Genomic DNA, 20,243 nt, shown 5'->3' with positions numbered 1-20,243 from the left:
CGCGTTTCGTATTACCATGAGAAGTCATTGATGAGTCTATAGAAAATGAAAACTCATCAGAAGTGGCATACCAGCTTAGGCCCAGTAACTTGTTGGGCTCATTAGATCCAATATTTAAGTTACATGATGATTCAGCAGAATCTGATACTAGGCTTGGTTCTTTTGACATCCATTTTTTCAATGGCAAACATGCTGACAAGAATGCTTTGGTGACTTCATACAACGCCGTGATGCCCGCATCAATGAACGTGATGAATCGGCTCTAATTTGGTCCATAATACCTACAGATGAAGGACTAATGTTGGCAAAATTGCAACATATATTTGTAGAAACTAATGTAACATGCTTGTTACTGATAGTACCAGAGACTATCCAACCTAATTTGGTTTCACAGAGCACAGGCTTTCCATCACCTAATTTTATTTTGTGTGACCCTAACAAGTCCCAGAATAGGTCAGCGCCTATTAGGATGTCTACATCAGAGGGCTTGTAAAACGTAGGGTCAGCTAAACATATCTCAGAGGGAATGTTTAAGTTAGTTAAGTTTAACTGAGAACTTGGCACTTGAGTAGTAATTGATGGTAAAACAAAACAATAAACGTCAGTAGAAAAACTGTTATCTAATGATGTCATGGAAACATGACAAGTTTTACCTACGTGAGAGCTCACGTTATTTATGCCTAAGATTGACCTATTTATCTGACTAGTTGGTAAATTTAATCTTTTACACAACCTATCAGTCATAAAACTCGAAGTACTGCCACTGTCAAGAACGGCGCGAACGGTATGCACACGATTATTACGATCATACAGATTTAATAAAGCGGTTGATAACAGAACTTCGCACTGCTTAAGGTCACCGCAGGATGTGATGTGAGCTGACAAGGCTACATTATTTGCGTCGCTCATAGTACATGGTGATGGCGATGATGACGGTCTATCGGTCACGCTACTAAAATTATTGTCGTTGCGATTATTCAAAATATTCTTAAAGTTCGAAACATGAATGAGCGTATTATGCTTACGTTTACATAACTTACAACCCGATTTTTTACAGCGGTTAGCAAAATGACCCTTATGAAAACAGTTATAACACACCTTATAATCTGGCAATAATTTAAAACGATCATTGTTACTCAACGAAAGAAATTGTGGGCAAGTATTTAGATTATGGTCACCTTTACATTTAGGGCAAATTCTTGTAACAAAATCTGTGTCGGAATTGATTGGACTTTGAGCCACCATGGACTTCAACTTAGCACCCTTTACAATTGAATTTGATACATTGTTTCGCGACAGTTCTATTGTTTCAATTAAATCAGCGCGGTTACGCATAAACCTAATGAAATCCTTAAATTTTATAGAATAGTCTTTATCTTCACGTCCCTTAAATTCCTCCCATTCACGAAATGTTTTTTGATCTAACTTGCGTGTAACAATGTAAATTAAAAGTGTGTCCCAGTGCTTCACCGGTTCACCAAGCGACTCTAACGCTCGCAAATTTTTATTTAATTGATCAATGAGACGTTTCAAAGTTAACGATGATTCCTTTACAATCGGTTCAACATTAAACAAAGCGGAGATGTGATTTTGAATTAACAACCGTTTATTGTCAAACCTATCGCACAATAACTGCCAAGCCACCGAGTAGTTACTCGCTGAGAATTCGATGGATTGAATTACCACAGCAGCAGATCCCTCCAGGGAAGCGCGTAAATAATGAAATTTGTTAACGTCATCTATTTCATCGTTAGAATGAATGAGGCTAGTGAAAGTGTCGTGAAACTCCAACCAAGTTTCATAAGAACCGTTAAATTTGGGCAATTGTATAGTGGGTAGTTTAACAAATTTATGATTACTAGCACGAGTACTTCTATTACTACTAATCGAATTATTGTCGTTATTAAACTTAGTTAACAGATTCTGAGCCATTGCTAAATATTTATAATATTGTGACTCAAACTCGGATCGCTCAGAGAACTGTGCGCGAGCATCTTCGACGATGCATTCTAAACGCGTCTGTACCTCATCATATTGTTCGTACAAAGATTCAATCTTACCCAGTCGTAATTTTATCTCAGTTGCCTCAAACTCGTTTAATGTTTTAATATTGAGAGTTTCGAGATAATTAATGAAAGCAGTTAATCGGCCTTTAAAGCTCCCTCGCTTTTTTATTAGTTCTCGTTCCTCTGACATTCTGGGAGTCGAGTGCAGTCAACCTGGAATTTGTACAGTACTAAGGTTAAACAAACTTTTAAAAAGAATAATGATGACTAACAGAAATCTAATGCAAGATGATTAATAGAAATTTAAAATTGCAAAATCTAAAGTAATTGTGACTAGTATAAATTATAATTAAGCCGGTACAAAATCTACGTTAAAACAATTAAAATTAGCAAGTAAATTGATAACAAATTTATATTCGACAAAAAACTAATAAATACCCACTTTCACTAATCTACAATTTAATACGAAAGTAACAAAAATAATCAAGCTTTATTTGTAATTATTTTGAGAATTTAGTAACAATGAGAAAAAAGTATCTTATTATCAAGGGAATACAATTTTAAAAGTACCAATCAATCAATTAAACAACTTAACGCAGCGCAAAATATAAATGTGGGTAACCAAATAATTTTACTAGCAGTACCCAACGTAAAGTATATAATTATTATATTATTGTTACAAATACCTGTGCATTACTATTTAATTATTTAATAATAATAAATATTGTTCTATAAATCAAGCTAATCTAAAATAATGTAAGCACTTAACTTACTGTACCTTAAAACTAGGCACGTTAACTTGAATAGAATAACTTGTTATACAATGTAATAATAGTTAAAATAATGTAAGCATTAATTCTTACTGTACCTAATAAATATATAAAAATAATAGGTACGTTTTAACTTTATTGCTAACAAATCTTAAAATGCTACAAGTCTACAATAAATAATACAATTAATACTATACTCCAAAATAATAATTATGATAACTCACCTTATAAAATAAGCTTATACTAATTATGTTACCTGAGTGTTGGGTTAAGATATTATGACTAGTAAAAAATCAAGTTCAATATTAACACCACTAAATAAATCCTCTTCATCCACATTACACGATTGCAAATCTTTCTTCTTTTAAAATATAAATCCTCTAATATAATAGCTGATTCTTCTCTGAATAATATCCGGTTCGAAGTTCGACCACATGAAGGATTAGTAGAAGAGAGAGTTAAAATAATTTGCTGCCGGTATGGATGAAGTCTTTTTTAATAATGACGAACCGTCTCGAACAAAGTAATATAAAATTATAAAATAAAAAATGACGGTGAAATAAAAATTATCAAGTGCATACAAATTACAAGATTGAGTTTGCTTCTAAAAACTGATAGGCGCTCCAACACCTTCTTTATCGAATTTGTCTGTTTGTTTTGCTTGCAAGTACTTGGGCGTCTTCACGACATTAGGAATCCTTCTGTTATGAATATGCACATACAATTTTTTTTTTTTTTATATCACTAGGTCGGCAAACAAGCGTACGGCTCACCTGATGGTAAGCGATTACCGTAGCTTATAGACGCCTGCAACACCAGAACCATTGCAAGCTCGTTGCCGACCAAATCCCCAATCCCCCCCAGCAGCTCTGGTCACCTTACTCACCAACAGGAACACAATACTGCTTGAAAACAGTATTATTTAGCTGTGATCTTCTGTAAGGTCGAGGTACTACCCCAGTCGGGCTGCTCCATATTTTGAGCAGGAAATTCCTGCTGTGCCCTACCTCAGTTACAAGTCACCTGCGCTCCCGCCCACACAGGCCCCCGCGCACTCACCGTCCCTGCCGAGCGGGCCGTGCTCGGCGTCGCAGTTGCACCACTTGGTGGGGTCGAGGCAGGAGCCGAGCACGCCGCACTGGCACATGCGGCTGCCGGCCGGCGCGCCCGCCCAGTGGTCCATGCGCTGCCCGCTGCGCGACACCCACCACGCGAACGGGTGGAAGTCGCTCTCCGTGCCTGCCATTTTATTATTATCATCTCAATCTCAATTTGAATCGACTTTTATCAAATATCAAAAGCACCGAATCGTCATTATACTAATAATTAACATTGTAACTATCGTTGAAAGTGAAGCTACCACCGATTCGAATGTAGATTCTACAGAGAATAATTGACAGTAACAAACACAATTATCGAAATATTGGGACAGGGCTTTAGAAGAGGAACAAATTATACTAACTGGGCGAGTTGAGTAAACGCGAGTGTCGACACATGTACTCGAGGCGCTGACTACAGGCGAGACTGCGGTTGAGGAGGGCTTCTAGCTGCGCTCGAGAGGCGTCATAGATCACGTCCTGGCGGAAACTGCCCGCCTCTTGGTAGCCGTCCACCGCGCTCTGGGGCGCCGAGTGATGAACTGCAGTTACTATGCGGTCCGCTGAAGAGGACAAAATGCCATTTTGTTTAGAAAATAAGTAATCCATAACTCAGAACTATTTGAAACTAGAAAATTCGTATATGCTAAGATGTAACATCGTGTGAGAAATGAGTCGTTATTTGTAACATATATGTAGTTGGCAGCTGGTATACATAAAATGAATTTCGATATTTCTACTTTTGTCATAACTCCGGGAACGTAGCCATACTACGTGATCCTTTTGAGATGCGCCTTTAAAAATGCTACTTTTGAACAGCAGGCGAGACAAACAGTAAAAGCTATGTCGGGCAGTATGGATATGTTCCGCAGACGGCGCGGCACTCACAGTAGAAGTGGCAGGTGGCGGGGAAGGGCGGCAGCGGGCCCGAGCCGTCCACGTCCAGCAGCACGGCGCGGCGCGCGCCCGCCTCCGCGCCCGCCGCGCCCGCGCGCCCCAGCGCGCCGCACGACACCGGGTGCACCGCTGCAACACGCGCTGCTCACTGCTGCGGCCCTGGTACCTCTACACGACTCGACTACCGGCTACGCACTGTTGCAACCCTAGTTAGATACTCCTCTACAAGAGACCGCTAGCTCCTGCGAGCTGCTGCGGCCCTGGTAACCTCTACAAGAAACCGCTAGCTCCTGCGAGCTGCTGCAGCCCCGGTAAGCTCTACAAGAGACCGCTAGCTCCTGCGAGCTGTTGCGACCCTGGCACCTAGACACGAGTGGCACTACCTTCTGCCAATTTTTGTTGCACTCAAGCTATATGAAGCGTAAAGGCGGATACTGTTACATCGTATGACAAATATTACGTTCATCATTACGATGAATCTTTTTACATTATTAAGTGTGCTGCTACCTACCTACTTGCATTATAGTTCTAACAATGAATCAAATTTATTTAGCATTTTTCTTAAAAAAATACTTCTAATGTTCGTCTTCGATCTAACAATTCGACACTTGCATGAAAATTGAAAACCACTCTGATATAGTGGTGCAATTAGATTACCAACAGTTTGCGGTTTGTTTCCCGCTCAAGATCGATATTTGTATTTGTACAAATATTTCATTCCGGTTTGGATATCTGTTCTTGTGGGTCTCCTAACCGTGCCTCAAAGAGCACGTTTAGCCGTCGGTCCCGGTTGTTATCCTAAATACCTGAAAGCGATCGTTAGTCATATATAATAGAAACCTATTCGCCAACCCGCAGTGGAGCAGCGTGGTGGATTAAGCTCCAATCATTTTACTTCCCGGAGAAAGATGCCCAAATGTGGGATATCACAGGCTGAATACGAAAATGAAGCACTTGTTGTATTTTTTGCACATACAGGTATAAAATGTACAAATATAATAGTGAGCGGTGTAGAAGAGAAGGATAGAAAGAGACAAAGAGGAAGGACGAGATATGGATGGAGGGGGGTGGGGGGGAGCACTCACGCGTGTGGCAGACGGCGCCCGCGTAGCCGGTGGCGGCGCAGTCGCAGCTGAACTCGTCCGCGCTCTGCGAGCACACGCCGCCGTGCTCGCACGGGTTGGGGTTGCATCTACATAGCATACGAGCTTACACTTCAGGTTTTGTAGTTCGATCAACAGCAAAGTCGAAAATAACTTCAAATAATCTTTAAAAGCACATTTAAATTGACATTTAACAATTTAAAATTTTAATTATTTATCGTTAAAAGTGAAGCTACCACCGATTAGAAATGTAGACTAGCTCCGGTAGTGACATTAACATCCGGCTTGAAGGACCAAAATTCTATCGTACGATACTACGAGTACGATAAATGGCAAGAGCTAGAGACGAAATATCCTAACTGCACGTGTAACGTTTTAAACTAAATTTGTTATAATAAGTGGGTGAAATGTACGTATAGCAGGCAAAGCAAAAGATGTATTACACAAACACACACAGAGCACTCGTTTGACCCGTCAAACTTGCACCATTTCCATTTATAGAAGGTGTACTTCCAACAGAACATTGACAAGGCTTTTACACGGCTTACACCATAAAGTTAAATTAGGCAATAGGCAGTAAAATTGACGCTTTAGTACCTATCGATCATGTGACAAGCCTCGAAAACCAACTCATCGGGACAGCAGTACTCCTCCTTGGCCCAGTCGGTGGGCAGGCGGTAGTTGCCGTCCACAGCTATCTTACGCATGCAGCCCACGAACCCTCGTTGCGGAGCCTTGCCACCTGACAGGTAATCAATTCTGTACTTACTTTCAAAAAATTTTTTATTAGTAATTATAGGCTGTGAATTATACACACTAGCTACATTATAATAAAACAACTTATCAACCATGGTCACGGAAGGTCTTCTGGTGACCATGGTTGCTGTAAAGTATCAAAAAAGTCAGGCGTGTTACAATTTGTGCAATTTGTACAATATTTGCTATCGCTCAGCTGATATTTATACTAAGGGGCAGCTTTTTTCGACTTATCAAATATACAAACAAACAATACTTAAAAAGGCCGAGTAAATTATTTCTATAACTGAGTTTGACATTACCTGCAATGTAGTAAGTGCTTCCGGTAGAGAATTTAAACAGCTTAGTAGTCTTTACGGGTCTGTAGTCTACGGACAAAACTAAGCTATCCGGAGCCATGGTCAACACGAGGGAGTGCCAGCGACCATCGTTGAATTGGTCTGCGTAGTTGTCGAGTTTCACTTTGCTGGAGCCTGAGGTGTAGAGTTCCACCTTCACCTTACCCTCTTCTAGAAATACCTGATGAATGATGAATATTGGTTAAAATGATCATAGAGTAGTAAAACGAGTACGACATTAGCCAAAGACAATACAAAAGAGAAAAAAACGAAAACCCTAATGTGAAATAAGGATCGTATGATTTTTGATTTTGGACTTTCTGAGCGTTAGACAATTTGATTTTTTTACAACCAGAATGGCAGACAAATAATATACATTTCATCTAGTTAGCAGTTACAATAAAAGGAAACCATTACTAGCACTCAGCCGACCATGAGCACCATGCCATGTCACTGTAATACAGGTTTTTTTTCTTTTATTATAACACACACACACACAGGCTCGTCTGTATTTATAGTAAGCAACATAATACTTGTGTTATAGGTAACAGCCGACTATTATACGTAAATACTTTTTTATATAATATTGCAAATATAAATACAAATATTACACCAGACTCAGGCCGGAATCGAACCTGGAACCCGCGGAGCAGAAACCAGGGCTACTACAAACTGCGCCAACGAGCTAAGTTTAGTTCTTATACTTCAATTTTAATAATTATTATTGGTATTCAGAGTTAATATTTAATTTACCTTCACATGGCCGTCATTCTTGAACTTATGGTAGATGAGTAAGCCAAGGTGTTCGTAGGTGCGGAACTCCAGCGACACGTTGAGGGTCCCGCTGCCCGAGTAGCCTCTCAGTTTAACGTACGAGCCCTCTTTAAGGAACGTCACCGGCACTACGGGGGGCTCCTGCGATATTATTTATATTAAACTTCAGAGAGTCATTATCAAAACTATTCAAGTCTACTTTTCTATTATTGAAGTAAGACTTCTTTACGCACACTTGACTCGGGGAGTAAGCTGGTGAATTCGAGACGAGAGCGTAACGAAAAGAGTGTAGCAGTATAAGCACAGGTCAGATGCCCCTGGTGAAATTTATGTCAAAATTTTGATAACGTTTCAAACGTTTATTGAGGAACGGGAGATCCAGCGATGAGTACATTCCAAAATACAACATTAGTAAATGTACAATATTATTAAGAGTATAATCCTACACAATTTTCCAAAAGAATTGTCAAAAACAGTTATAAACAGTTGTCGATTAGATTTAAAATACGAAAACACAGTCACAAGAACTTACCGGACAACTGTACAGCGTATTAAATTTTTGGAACTTGAACGGTTCACCGGATTCATAACCTTGCTTGAGATCTTGGATCACATTCGTATTGTTTAGATACATGTTCTCAATACATCCCGTGAAGTTCTGGTTCACCACCAGACCTTCTTGGAAATTGGGGACTCCACCGATGTATAGCTAAAAAATTTTTTTTATATAAGCATAGCAATTGAATATAGCATAAATAAATAAATGCACAGCGTGGTGACTATGGGCAAAACACATGAGTTCACTCCATTTTTGGCGCGAACTTGTGGAGGCCTATGTCCAGCAGTGGACTGTAATAGGCTGAAATGATGAAATAAATATTCAACAAACATAAAAAACCAAATAGAAAACATAATGTGGTAAGACAAACTAACGACTATGTCCAGTTTTAGAATGGATTATGGGCAGCCGTACGCGTCGAGCTCACACAATCCTGAGACTCGGGACGCCGAAGATAATGTGCACCATTGTTGCGCCAATTTTCCGTAGACATTGCGGAAATCGAAGACGACGAGATTAGTACGGCGCTCGAGCAGCTTAAAACGGGAAGGTCCCGAGGGAAAACGGGATTACGTCTGAGCTCCTTAATGCCGCAAGATAACGAGAAATTTTATGGGCAGCTGTACGCGTCGCGCTCACACAGTTCCGAGACTCGGGACGCCAAAGACCCACTTGCGTTTTTTGAAGTCTGTTAAGGTATGTACAATATTCTTAAGACATTTTAGCCAAAATACTCACAGCCCTGTTCAGATTCAGCCTGGAGAACTCTCCCTTGATCTGTCCTTGGACGATCACGCGGTCCACTGAGAACACGATGTCCCGCCTGTTCCGCGATATGACCACATCGTGCCAGATGTTGTCGTCCAACAAACTGCCCACTGACAGAGATGTCAACGTCCCTGATCCTGTAGAAAATTTTTGGAAGTAGGTATTTGATTTGGAGCTATCAATCAAATATATCATTTTATTGTTCAATTCTAAATCTTACTTGACATAGCCCTGTGTACAGACCATATTATGACCATACTACATGTTTTCAACGAGATAAAATAAATGGAAAATACTTTTAATCATTCAACAATCACTTGATATATATCAGCCATAAGACTGACAGTTAACTAACCCAGTCTACTATCAGTATATATTTTTTTTCAGCAAAACTCACCAAGATTAATATTCAGCACAAGTCGGTTATCCCTCAACTGTAACGCAATATAGTCCCCCTGAGTCCCACGGGAGTACATCAACGCCCCGGATGCGACGCTCGTCTTGAAACGGAATCTTATCACCTCCCGGGACGCGGATACAGGTTCCCGTAGGAGATCTACTTTTACTAATGACGATCCGTTGAAGGATAGAGTATCGGCCACTGTAAACGTATGATTTTGTTAATGATTAACCTGAATAGTACGTAATAATATTATACCTTGTATATAACAAACAGCTACATAATTGGTCCGCTAATTGGTCTGTTGATGATACAGGCGCTACTAAACTATCTCATTTACAACAAGGTTCACATGTTCAGCCGGCCTAGCATGCATACAACGAGATATCTCTTGACGAGAGAGAGAGATAATGTCTACATCGAGTATTTTCTCGATTACCCTAACATGCGCACTACGAGAGACAAAATTCTCTTCCGAAGACTTCGCCTTGTCGAGTAGAGAAACATTATCAACCATAATCACAACTGAATATCATTCTTATTTCTTATGTCGTAAAGTTGAATTTACAAGGTTATTGACCAATTTCAAACGAGTGACACATGTTTTATTTAACAATGTTCTCGGCCTTTTGGCTAAGATAAAAAGTGTATATCTAATTTAAAAAATCTAATATGGAAAATAAAACGGCGTAAGTAAATGAATTTAATTATATATGTAAAACAATATGCTCGTGTTGTGCTTTATATCTTGTCGCACATTAGATAATTGTAATTCTATCACGCATTGTTTTTTTTTTCTTTTTTTTTTTAATTTTTAAAATTTTTTGAATTTTTGAATTTTTTTTTTTTTGATTATTGATTTTACTTTTATTCTATTTAATTTTATTTTTAGTTATTGATTTTTTTAATATAATTTTGTTTTGTTTTTTATTCTGAATGTTGTCTTGTCTTGTTGTACTAACCCAATATGGACTTATACTTTGGTCTGAAATAAAGTATTATTATTATTATTATTTAGAATAAGAAGCAACAGGTTGCAAATACGTTTTTTGTGTCATTATATGGCACACTTCACTCGACTTTTCGCATTTCCCGCTCTTCGTATACCGAAATTATATAATTATAATAGGGAAACGCCATGGTATACAAAAAATAGGCACCCGGTTTTATTTATTTTTTATTTATCGTCTTTCTCGTCGATAATATTGAAGACGAGAAGTTTCTCTTCCTAAAACGACAAAATTCGACAAAATTACGATGTCATGTTAGTTTCCGTAGAGATAAATATCACAGATCACTAAAATTTAATGAATATCTCTTCTTGACGTAACGAGAAGAGTATCGCGTGCACGCATGTTAGCTACTGTAGACATAGAGAGATAATACGAGAAAAGGGGTAGACAAAATTTTGTCGTGGCGCGCATGCTAGGCCTGCAGGTAAACTCGCTATCGACTTTTTTGCACATAAATAATCTTAACCAATTTAACATAGTTCCTAATTCTAATAATCGATATCTGGATTTGGTAATAAGTAATGCTAACAGTGTTTTAGTGAAACAGTGTGAGTTTCCACTAGTTAAAGAAGATTCACATCACCCGGCTCTGGATATTGATTTTACTTATTTAAGGTCTAACTATCTTACGGGTGTTCCGAGGGTTGTTAAGCTTTTTAACAAAGCTGACTACAGTATTATTAATAAAGAGTTGTCTGAGGTTAATTGGCTGGAATGTTTGAATTGCTTGGATATGGAAAGTGCTGTTGAAGTTTTTTATAATATTATCAATAAAGTTATTGATACGTTTGTTCCTACTAAGGTTATACTTGAGCATAGAAAATATCCTATCTGGTATTCTTCTTCTCTCGTCAAGGTTATAAAGGAAAAGTTAAAGTTTCATAAAAAATGGAAAATTTACGGTAACTATAGGGACTATTGTACGTTTAGGATGCTGCGTAAGAGACAAAAAACGGTTGAAAACGATTGCTATAAGAAATACATAGATCATGCTGAGAATACCATTGCTAAAAATTCTAAATATTTTTGGACATTTGTAAAATCTAAACGCCAGAATACTGAATTGCCTGATATGTTTTATCTGGATAATTTTTTTACAAGTGATGGACAAGAGATTACTAATCTCTTTAACAGCTATTTTTATTCATTCTTTGAGTCAAATTCCGGTATTTCTTCGTCTAATAGTAACGACTACGATATTCATACTTGCAACAACAGTTTAAACCTGTTTTCTGTTGATATTTCTTTGTCGATGGTGGACAAATATTTAAAATCTTTAAGTCTAAATAAGGGCAGTGGCCCTGATGGGATACCTGCTATATTTTTGAAGAGCTGTTCTGACAGCTTAAGGTTTCCCATATATTGCCTTTTTTCTAAATCTTTGCGAACATCTGTAATGCCTTCTCAATGGAAAAGATCTTATGTCATACCAATCCTTAAAAGCGGAGATAAACATAACATAAAAAATTACCGCCCTATTTCAAAGTTAAGCTGCATTCCGAAGATGTTTGAAAAGATTATATACGACATTATACTACCTATAATAAGACCTACGATCATTACCCAGCAGCATGGATTTATTAATAGAAAATCAACGGAGACAAATCTTTTGGAATACGTTGATTTTATTTCATGTGCAATGGACAAAGGTTTTCAGGTTGACGCCGTGTACACAGATTTTTCTAAGGCTTTCGATAAAATATCTCATTCGATTCTTCTTGATAAATTGAAATACATCGGTGTGCACGGTGACCTTCTGCGTTGGATTGAGTCGTACCTTGCTAACCGTAGTCAAGCAGTTACTATAAAAGGATTTACTTCATCTTTTATTCCAGTGCCATCCGGGGTACCTCAAGGATCCCATCTCGGGCCTTTATTATTCAACATATATATAAATGACATTACTTCAGCTTTTAAGTGCTCCAATTTCTTATTATACGCGGATGACAGTAAAATTTTCAAAATTATTAAAGACAACAATGACTGTATAGACCTTCAGAATGACCTAGTTCGGTTTAGTAATTATTGTTCAGTGAACTCTTTGTTTATAAATTTGAAAAAATGCAATGTAATAACTTTTAGTAGGAAGCGTTTTTGTATAAATTATTGCTATAAACTGAATGGCGAAGTGATATCGAGGGTTGATGTGGTAAGAGATCTTGGAGTTATTATTGACTCCAAATTACTCTTTGATGAGCACGTCGATTATGTAGCTAGCAAAGCCTATCGTATGTTGGGATTTGTGCTCAGGATATCCAAGGAGTTCAAGCATGCTTCCACCCACACACTTTTGTATAATGCTTTTGTTAGACCTATTCTAGAGTATGCTTCTACTGTTTGGAGTCCTCAGTACGGGTGTCATATTTATAAAATCGACCGTATACACAACAGGTACCTAAAGACTATAACAGCAATCTCTTCGGAAAATTTGAACGTTCTGATAAAACCTATGTCGGCCGTTGACCGGCGTGTTCAGCGGGATCAAGTTCTGTTGTATAATATTGTGAACCAAGTAATTGACTCGTCATATTTGGTTTCAAAATTAAATTTTAAGTGTCCACGTTTAAATTCTAGACATAAAATTACATTTGACATCCCAGCTACAAGAACAAAATTTTATAAAAACGCGTTTATTAACAGAAGTTGTGCCCAGTACAATAATTTGTTTATAAATATTGACATTTTTCATCTCTCTCTCAATCAATTTAAATTGCATGTGATGAATGCTTTGATTTAATGTATCTTTGACAGATGTTATGATATTCGTGATGTTCTTCTTAATTTGATTTTATTTTTTGATTTTAATTTAATTATGATTTTAATTGTAGCTTGATACTTAATTATTTGATTTGTGATTTTTTAAACTGTTTTTTTTTTTTTAATTTATTTGTTCCATAATGCCCGTAATGATTTTTGAATTTCTTTATTGATTACTTTTTTTTCTCTCAATGATTGTTAATCAATTTATAGTAATGTTTTTAGTATTATTATTAAGTTTTTTGATATTGAACTATTGTTGTGAAGCATCTCTTCTGAACTTTGTCATATGTTCTTTTTTAATATCGGAAACTATTTTTGGTTAAGTGATACTATTGTGTTGTGTTTTCCTGTATATTTATGTAATACCGTTTGTTTCCAAAATAAAGTAAAATAAAATAAAATAAAATAAAATAATTTTATGTTGGAGTAATTACTATTAACGTTACTTTTAACAAGATAAATCCGGTATAATATACACTATTTCGTCTTAATCACGTTTTTGTATAATAGGGATTTTTCTAGACCATTAAAATTGTAGAAACAACCGTTTTTAAATCAATTTGGTAGACGATTTAATTGAAATGGTAATTTGAGAATGTGGTTCAATCCTAACAGACTATTTTGGATTGTCTTGCAAGATCAAGATGTGTCAATTTTATCAACTAGCTGTATCCTGTGCGCGTTGCTACGCTTTTTTTTGGGTCGTACCGACACAGAAACCTTTGTGGGCTCATGCACAATACTTTGCTGAAGATTACGATTCTATAAAGGTCTGTATGTCCTATGTCCATACATTCATTATTATGTATATAGATTGAAACAAAATTTGTCTATAAGAAAAGTTGTTTAAAATGTTTTTTTTTTTTATGTGGACTTGGCACAAGGCAAAGGATGATAAAAAAGATTTGCATACAAATCTCTGAAAATCTATATTGTATAACTCAAAGAGGAGACTAATAATTCCTCCTTCCCCTTCTGGATCCGCGCCAACTAATTAATGCGCTAGATCTTCGACCGCCCTTTTGCCTAAAACATGCTTTATCTCTTGTGTCTTGACATACTTGCAATACGCATTTGATAGTAAATCGAGTAAGTCTAGCCGAGATAGCAGTAATTTGAAAAAAAAAAATACCCTTTGAGTCAAACTAAAAGCAGTATTAAAAAGAATGAAATTCAAGATATGTAACTATTAAACTGTCGTCAAGAGCCGGTTTCACCAGTAGTACCTAGATAAAGATTATTTTGCGTAGGCTTTAACCGCAGAAGGTAAAATACGTCATTACGCCTGTTTCATCTCAACTCAATTATTAAACTACTACTTTTCGATTCACAATTGCATAGAACCATCCCATAAATAAAGTGGAATTCCAGATTTATTCATTGGATTGACGTATGACAGGTCATATCATTTTAACGGAACCCCGTGAAACAGGCCCTAACTAAATGAAGAATAAATTTCTAGTCATAGATATATATTTAGGCTAAAATGTATTCATTTTAACTATTAGAAGAAATGTAAAAGGACTTACCATAATCGCATCCATAAAGTTCGACCCTCATAGATATCTTGTCCCGCCATCGCATGGGGTTTATGCGGATGTATTGAGCTATTATGGGAACTTCGAATTCGTTCTTAACTACGGTATTCCCGTCATTGTTACCTTGGAACATCTGAAAGATGATCTCGTCACGTTGAATAAACACGGTCATAGTTCATTGATGATTCAAATGGATTCATTGACAATTGTCTGTATTAAAATAGGATTTTAAATGCAATTTTAAATCGTCACTTTAGTATCAAAAGTGTAATCACCAAACTATATTTGGACTTCCGCTACATAATCGTATATCTTTAACTATGTAATTGATTTTTGTTTTATTAAGTTACAACGTAGTATGAGTTTATTAAATCTGTGCCAAAACATTTAGGCGAAGAAAGCTACTCAAAAATGATCTACAATTAAAGGCATTCGTTGCACATATGTTAACAAGAATCGATTATTTTATGTTTAGCGGTGTGATTGGTCTTCTGAATACAACGTTTCCAGGCTTAATTAATGTGACATACATACAATTTTTTTATTTATTATTGCCTATTTTAATTAGTAAATTAAAACACCAGTTTCGACCATAAATCTATTTCCTTATAAGTAACAATTAAACATATTATATTTTAAAATGTGATGTCACGAAATTTTGGAAACCTTCCCACCTCACCCCTTGTCACAAAGTTACACTTCGTCGACGGCCCCTTTTTACGTGTGACGTAATCAATGGATGGCTCCCAGGAGCAGAATTAAATACCCTCTCAATCAGTCATCTGCATTACCAAGAATGTGCACAAGTTTCGTAACGTTAGGAGTATATAAAAATATATAAATTAATCATATTAAGTAACAAAATTATATACAAAAACAGTTATAAATGTGTCAAAAAAGTTATATATGTGATTAAAATAATATTATGAGATTAGTATCACCCGGTAAATAGACGAAACGAATTTTTTAGAAGTTGCCAAGAGTTGACGATTTTATTATCGTCTACGTTGTGCTCATTTATGGGTCGTTCATAAAATACGTTCTTAAATATGGAAAAGGGGAAATCTTTGCTTAGCATGTAACATAAGAGGAAGATTTTTTATTTCTTCATAATTGTATTTGCTCGTAAACGAAAAAAAACCGACTTCAATTACGTCGACAAGTAATAAAACGTAAGTAGAAGAAAAAATAGTCAAGTAAATGGACATTATCAGAGATAACAGTCGAATTGAAAACCGCCTCTTTTTAAAGTCGATTAAAAATAGAAAAAAAAAAAACAAAACGAATTTATTTATCTGTATGCTATTATGATGAAAAATCAATTAAGAGGGGACTGGGGAGGGCCTAGTTACTGTAACGTAATAGCAGTTAGAACTTAGAAGTCACTGAGTCTTATTTAGCTTAACTAAGAGGTAGGGAGGGGTACAAAACTGGAAACTTTCGTGAGATGTTTTTTATGGACGGCCCTTTACGTATCATTTGGACGATTTTGTAGGTACTGCAACATGTAACCTCTTTGGCACCTTCTAAAAATTCTTTGTCATATAAAATTGCCACATTCCATAACATCACCTGCGCGTATCCATCAGCCATAGCCACGGATCTCCAACTTTCTCCATCATCCGAGTACTGTATCACATACTCTGTGACATATTCCTTCGTATCGGATCGGCCTCTAGTGGCGACTGCCCGTAGGTCTTTGCGTTCGTGCAAGTTTACCGTCAAGTGTTGGTAGTACGAGCTCTCTGTCGCCGTCCAGGCTGACTTTCCTTCACCAATGTTAGTGGTATTTTAGTTAGTGTTACGACTACATGGGTGTATTAGCTGGACCTGAATTCCTCAATACCTATTCTAAGCGTTAAGATATACGACCCGTTTAAGGTACTATTTAAGAGTTTAAGGTCATATCTAAGAGTTTAAAGTCATAAATGTATTTGTTATGAGTAGCAATAAATACCTATCTGACAATTATCTTAAGTAAAAAGAAAAAATAATATAACCATAACGTAATTCATCATGAAGATTAACGAAGGCTACATTGTCCTGTGTGATGTTTGGAATGAACAATTTCAATATCGATGTAATAATAATATTTCATTGTTTAGTTTAACAAAATCATTCTTCAGAAAAAAATGTTCTAAATGGAATTTCACATACGATAAAAAAAATAACAACATTCATTTTAGAACTGGTTTATACCAATAATGGTTTCTTTCAAAGATAGAATTAGAAATGAGACTATCCGCGAGAGGACGAAAGTAACCGACATAACCCACAGAATTAGCAAACTGAAGCGGCAGTGGGCTGGTCATCGGTGTAGCAGGACCGATGACCGTTGGAGCAGAACCGACCGTTGGAAGGGTCCTGGAGTGGAGACCGCATCTTGGCAAACGCGGTGTGGGACGTCCTCCGGCCCGTTAGACCGAAGATCTACGTAAGATCGCCGGTGTAGAATGGATGAGGATTGTGGAAAACCGGTATGTCTGGCGCAAACTTGAGGAGGCCTATGTCAAGCAGTGGACTGCAATAGGCTGATCTGCCTGACTGACTTACACCAATAACATAAATTATCAAAATAATAAAACAAAATTAATAAATTCTTTTTAGAACTTAAGTCGTTATTACAACCTAAATAAATGATAAGAAGGTCCAGCTAAAGCACCTATTAAAAGGAAAATACCCAATATGTTATTAATAAGTTTACATAACTAACAAAGATATTGAAGTATACACCTATTTATTAAAAATAAAAGAACTACAACACCAAACTACAATCGACCAGTGCTTGTGTGAAGCATTAAAACTAAGACATGCATAATATAGACATTCCTGTTAATGTTAGCCCTGTATTTTGCCTTCACCCTTTATATTTATTTACCTTGACTTCTCCACCTGACGCTTTGTACTGTACATAATCACGGCCGTTTGAGCCATAGCTAATGTGGTACTCTTGAACATAGTCTCTTGAGTGTGCTCTTCCCTGAGTGGCGACTCTTGTTATGTTCTTCACAGTTCCCAAATCTATTATGAGTTGTTGATCAAAATCACTCTCAGAAGCCGTCCACGCGTTCAAACCTTTTTATTTAAAATTTTTACTTTTAACTGATGATTAGTCTCCTCTTGTTAGTATTTGTTGTTAGGTTAGTAGTTTTAATAAAATAAATTAATTTCATTTTATTATTTTATTTCTCATTAGATAAATAACACTCATATGATTGAAAGTTATATCTTAAGAACTACATAAACATTTTTCCTTAACACCGCAATTAAAAACAAACATAAGAATTGAAAACATATAAAAAAAAAACTAATTAACCACACAATTTATTTACTAGATTTTTTTAAATTCTTTTGAGATAAAATTGCTAGCAAATGTGGCATCAGGCTCTACTAGTGGCTTAGCATCTCTCACTATATCATCAAAGCTTAAAGAGTCATAGGGGACAGGAGATGTCTTCACATTTCTATCTTGTTGGAAAGACACAGCGACAGCATGCCTGTCATCCAGCAACGTCTCCTCAAATAACCAATCTTCTTTAAGAGTATTATTCACATACAACATTGTGTCAGAGACAATATCACCAACTTTCAATTCAGATTTAACAGAGAAACTTATTTTATCCAACGGAACAGTAATACCAATCCCGATATTCTTAACATAACTCTCCTTCAAGCACCACATACGATAAAAACATGCAATTTGCTTTAGCTCAGTGGGATAACTTAAAATTTTAGACCATTCTCTTTCAGAAAACTGTCTTTTCATAATACGAAAGAATTCTGGTACATTCTTATGTAATGGAGGTTCAATCTTCATTACATCAATGCCTATATTCTTCATCGTATTACCAGCAAGCACGACATAATCGCCTTGGTGTGATACATTAAAATTGATTGGTACATCACCAGCATTAGCCAGGTAAGGCTTGCCTCGGTCATCTCTTTGAAAACGTATATTCTCATAAGGCAACAATGTTGAATCATGTACAAATTTTCTCATCATAAGACGTCCTATCAATGATGATTTTGCATCATCTTGGAAAACAAATCTTGTGATTCTCTCTTTTTCCTCTTGTTGAATATAACTTGATGCTGCTAATATCTGGTCTAGAGTTGGTTGCCAGGAGTTAGCATTGAAAGCCCATCTAACGTTTGAGTTATCCATTATGTTAGAATCACCTATTTGCCTACTATTCATTAGTAACTCCGTCCAAGCTGATAATTGTGAAAATAGTCGCTTATTTCTTTTAAAACAACTATTGACCTGCAGAGGAATTATTCCTAATTCAGGGCTCCTTTTATATTGTTATTGTTTAAAAAATCTCACTAATGTAATAATTAATAAAAATAAATTAAGTGTCGGAAAACAAAATTAAATATTCAGACATGCAAATCAAAAATAATCAGAACACAAACCTACCCCTACACAACTCATTTAAAACAATGCTAGTTAATTAAAATATATAACAGAAATTGCAAATTATAATAAACATAAATCAACACTATAGCAATTATGTAGTTCAAGTTTGTAGTCATAAAATACTTGCATTTATCTAATAAGAGAAAACAGCTTTAAATAATGATATTCTTACAAGTATTTTGACCACTGACAATCAAAGAAACGAGACTAACCATACAACTTGGCATTCTCTGGTCCTCTGTCTCTCAAACTTGAAGTAGCAGTAAGTTTAGCACCTTCAACAAGAGGCTCATTACATTCGTAATCGTAATAATGTTTCGCCGATTCTGTAATAAATAGAAGCTTTTTTTATTTGCCAAAACAATAACTGAAAATTTCTAGTTTAAAATGTTTATTTTATGGCTTTGTATAAAACGTAACATAATAAAAAACTATATAGCTCTGAAAGATTGTTACTCTTGAGTCATGTTTACGAATAATTTAAAATTTATAGTCGTGACTTACCTGTGACTTTTATATAAACAATGCTACAGAAAATTAACAAAGTATAATGAAATTTGGAGCAAATCATCATAATTTCATATTTGATTTAATCTGATAGTATAAATTTGAACAATTCACAAATCAAAAATCAAACTGAATTGTTTGATCATTACGATCAGCGTTGTCACAGTCGTCAAGCCGGACAACACCCAAGTGTGTTTTCCTTGCCAACGTAAAATTGTTTTGTTTAAAAAAACCTAATAATCAGACAGAATTGACTAATCACTAAACTTAATTCAATTCCAATTGGACATTAGGAATCGTTTTCGTATGCTGTCAATGAACTTTTTTTACTACAGTAATATAGAACATACCAACCAACACTTCGTTCAAAAAGTTAAAATTTTGGTATATAATGGAAAAAGATAAAGATTTTATTGATATTGTTTTTTATTATCTGCTTTCTAAATATGTTAAAGTTTTTCTTTCTTAGAGCAAATTATAATTTTAATATTGATAAGTTGAACTTAAAATAGTTCTTATAACTTAAGCTGTCTCGAC

At 36.1% G+C, this 20,243-nt stretch overlaps 2 protein-coding genes across 2 annotated transcripts in view; both read right to left on the bottom strand.

Annotated features, from left to right (window-relative positions):
- The window catches only part of LOC123655063 (neurexin-4), a 36,474-nt gene extending 16,598 nt beyond the window's left edge, over nucleotides 1-19,876 (bottom strand). The window contains exons 1-14 of the mRNA XM_045590901.1: nucleotides 19,704-19,876; nucleotides 19,412-19,525; nucleotides 16,352-16,548; nucleotides 14,771-14,912; nucleotides 9,466-9,669; nucleotides 9,039-9,205; nucleotides 8,274-8,450; nucleotides 7,721-7,882; nucleotides 6,932-7,148; nucleotides 6,471-6,615; nucleotides 5,856-5,962; nucleotides 4,762-4,899; nucleotides 4,239-4,436; nucleotides 3,845-4,015 (exon numbers count right to left, since the gene is read on the bottom strand). Coding sequence (XP_045446857.1) covers nucleotides 3,845-4,015; nucleotides 4,239-4,436; nucleotides 4,762-4,899; nucleotides 5,856-5,962; nucleotides 6,471-6,615; nucleotides 6,932-7,148; nucleotides 7,721-7,882; nucleotides 8,274-8,450; nucleotides 9,039-9,205; nucleotides 9,466-9,669; nucleotides 14,771-14,912; nucleotides 16,352-16,548; nucleotides 19,412-19,525; nucleotides 19,704-19,773 — 2,209 coding nt within the window. The 5' untranslated portion in view covers nucleotides 19,774-19,876. The remainder of the gene's footprint in view (nucleotides 1-3,844; nucleotides 4,016-4,238; nucleotides 4,437-4,761; nucleotides 4,900-5,855; nucleotides 5,963-6,470; nucleotides 6,616-6,931; nucleotides 7,149-7,720; nucleotides 7,883-8,273; nucleotides 8,451-9,038; nucleotides 9,206-9,465; nucleotides 9,670-14,770; nucleotides 14,913-16,351; nucleotides 16,549-19,411; nucleotides 19,526-19,703) is intronic.
- LOC123655153 (L-aminoadipate-semialdehyde dehydrogenase-phosphopantetheinyl transferase) lies at nucleotides 17,951-19,048 on the bottom strand. The gene has a single exon (XM_045590988.1). The coding sequence runs from the start codon at nucleotides 18,975-18,977 to the stop codon at nucleotides 18,111-18,113; it is 867 nt and encodes a 288-aa protein (XP_045446944.1). The 5' UTR covers nucleotides 18,978-19,048; the 3' UTR covers nucleotides 17,951-18,110.
- Nucleotides 19,877-20,243: the final 367 nt, after the last annotated feature.

The sequence above is a fragment of the Melitaea cinxia genome, chromosome 7 (assembly GCF_905220565.1).
Source record: "Melitaea cinxia chromosome 7, ilMelCinx1.1, whole genome shotgun sequence".
NCBI classification, from domain to species: domain Eukaryota; kingdom Metazoa; phylum Arthropoda; class Insecta; order Lepidoptera; family Nymphalidae; genus Melitaea; species Melitaea cinxia.
The sequence above is the reverse complement of the archived record's forward strand: the minus strand, read 5'-3'. Positions and strand labels throughout refer to the sequence as shown.

Excerpts from the sequence above, each read along its gene's own strand:
- LOC123655153 (XM_045590988.1), bottom strand. The coding sequence starts at position 18,977 with ATGAATAGTAGGCAAATAGGTGATTCTAACATAATGGATAACTCAAAC.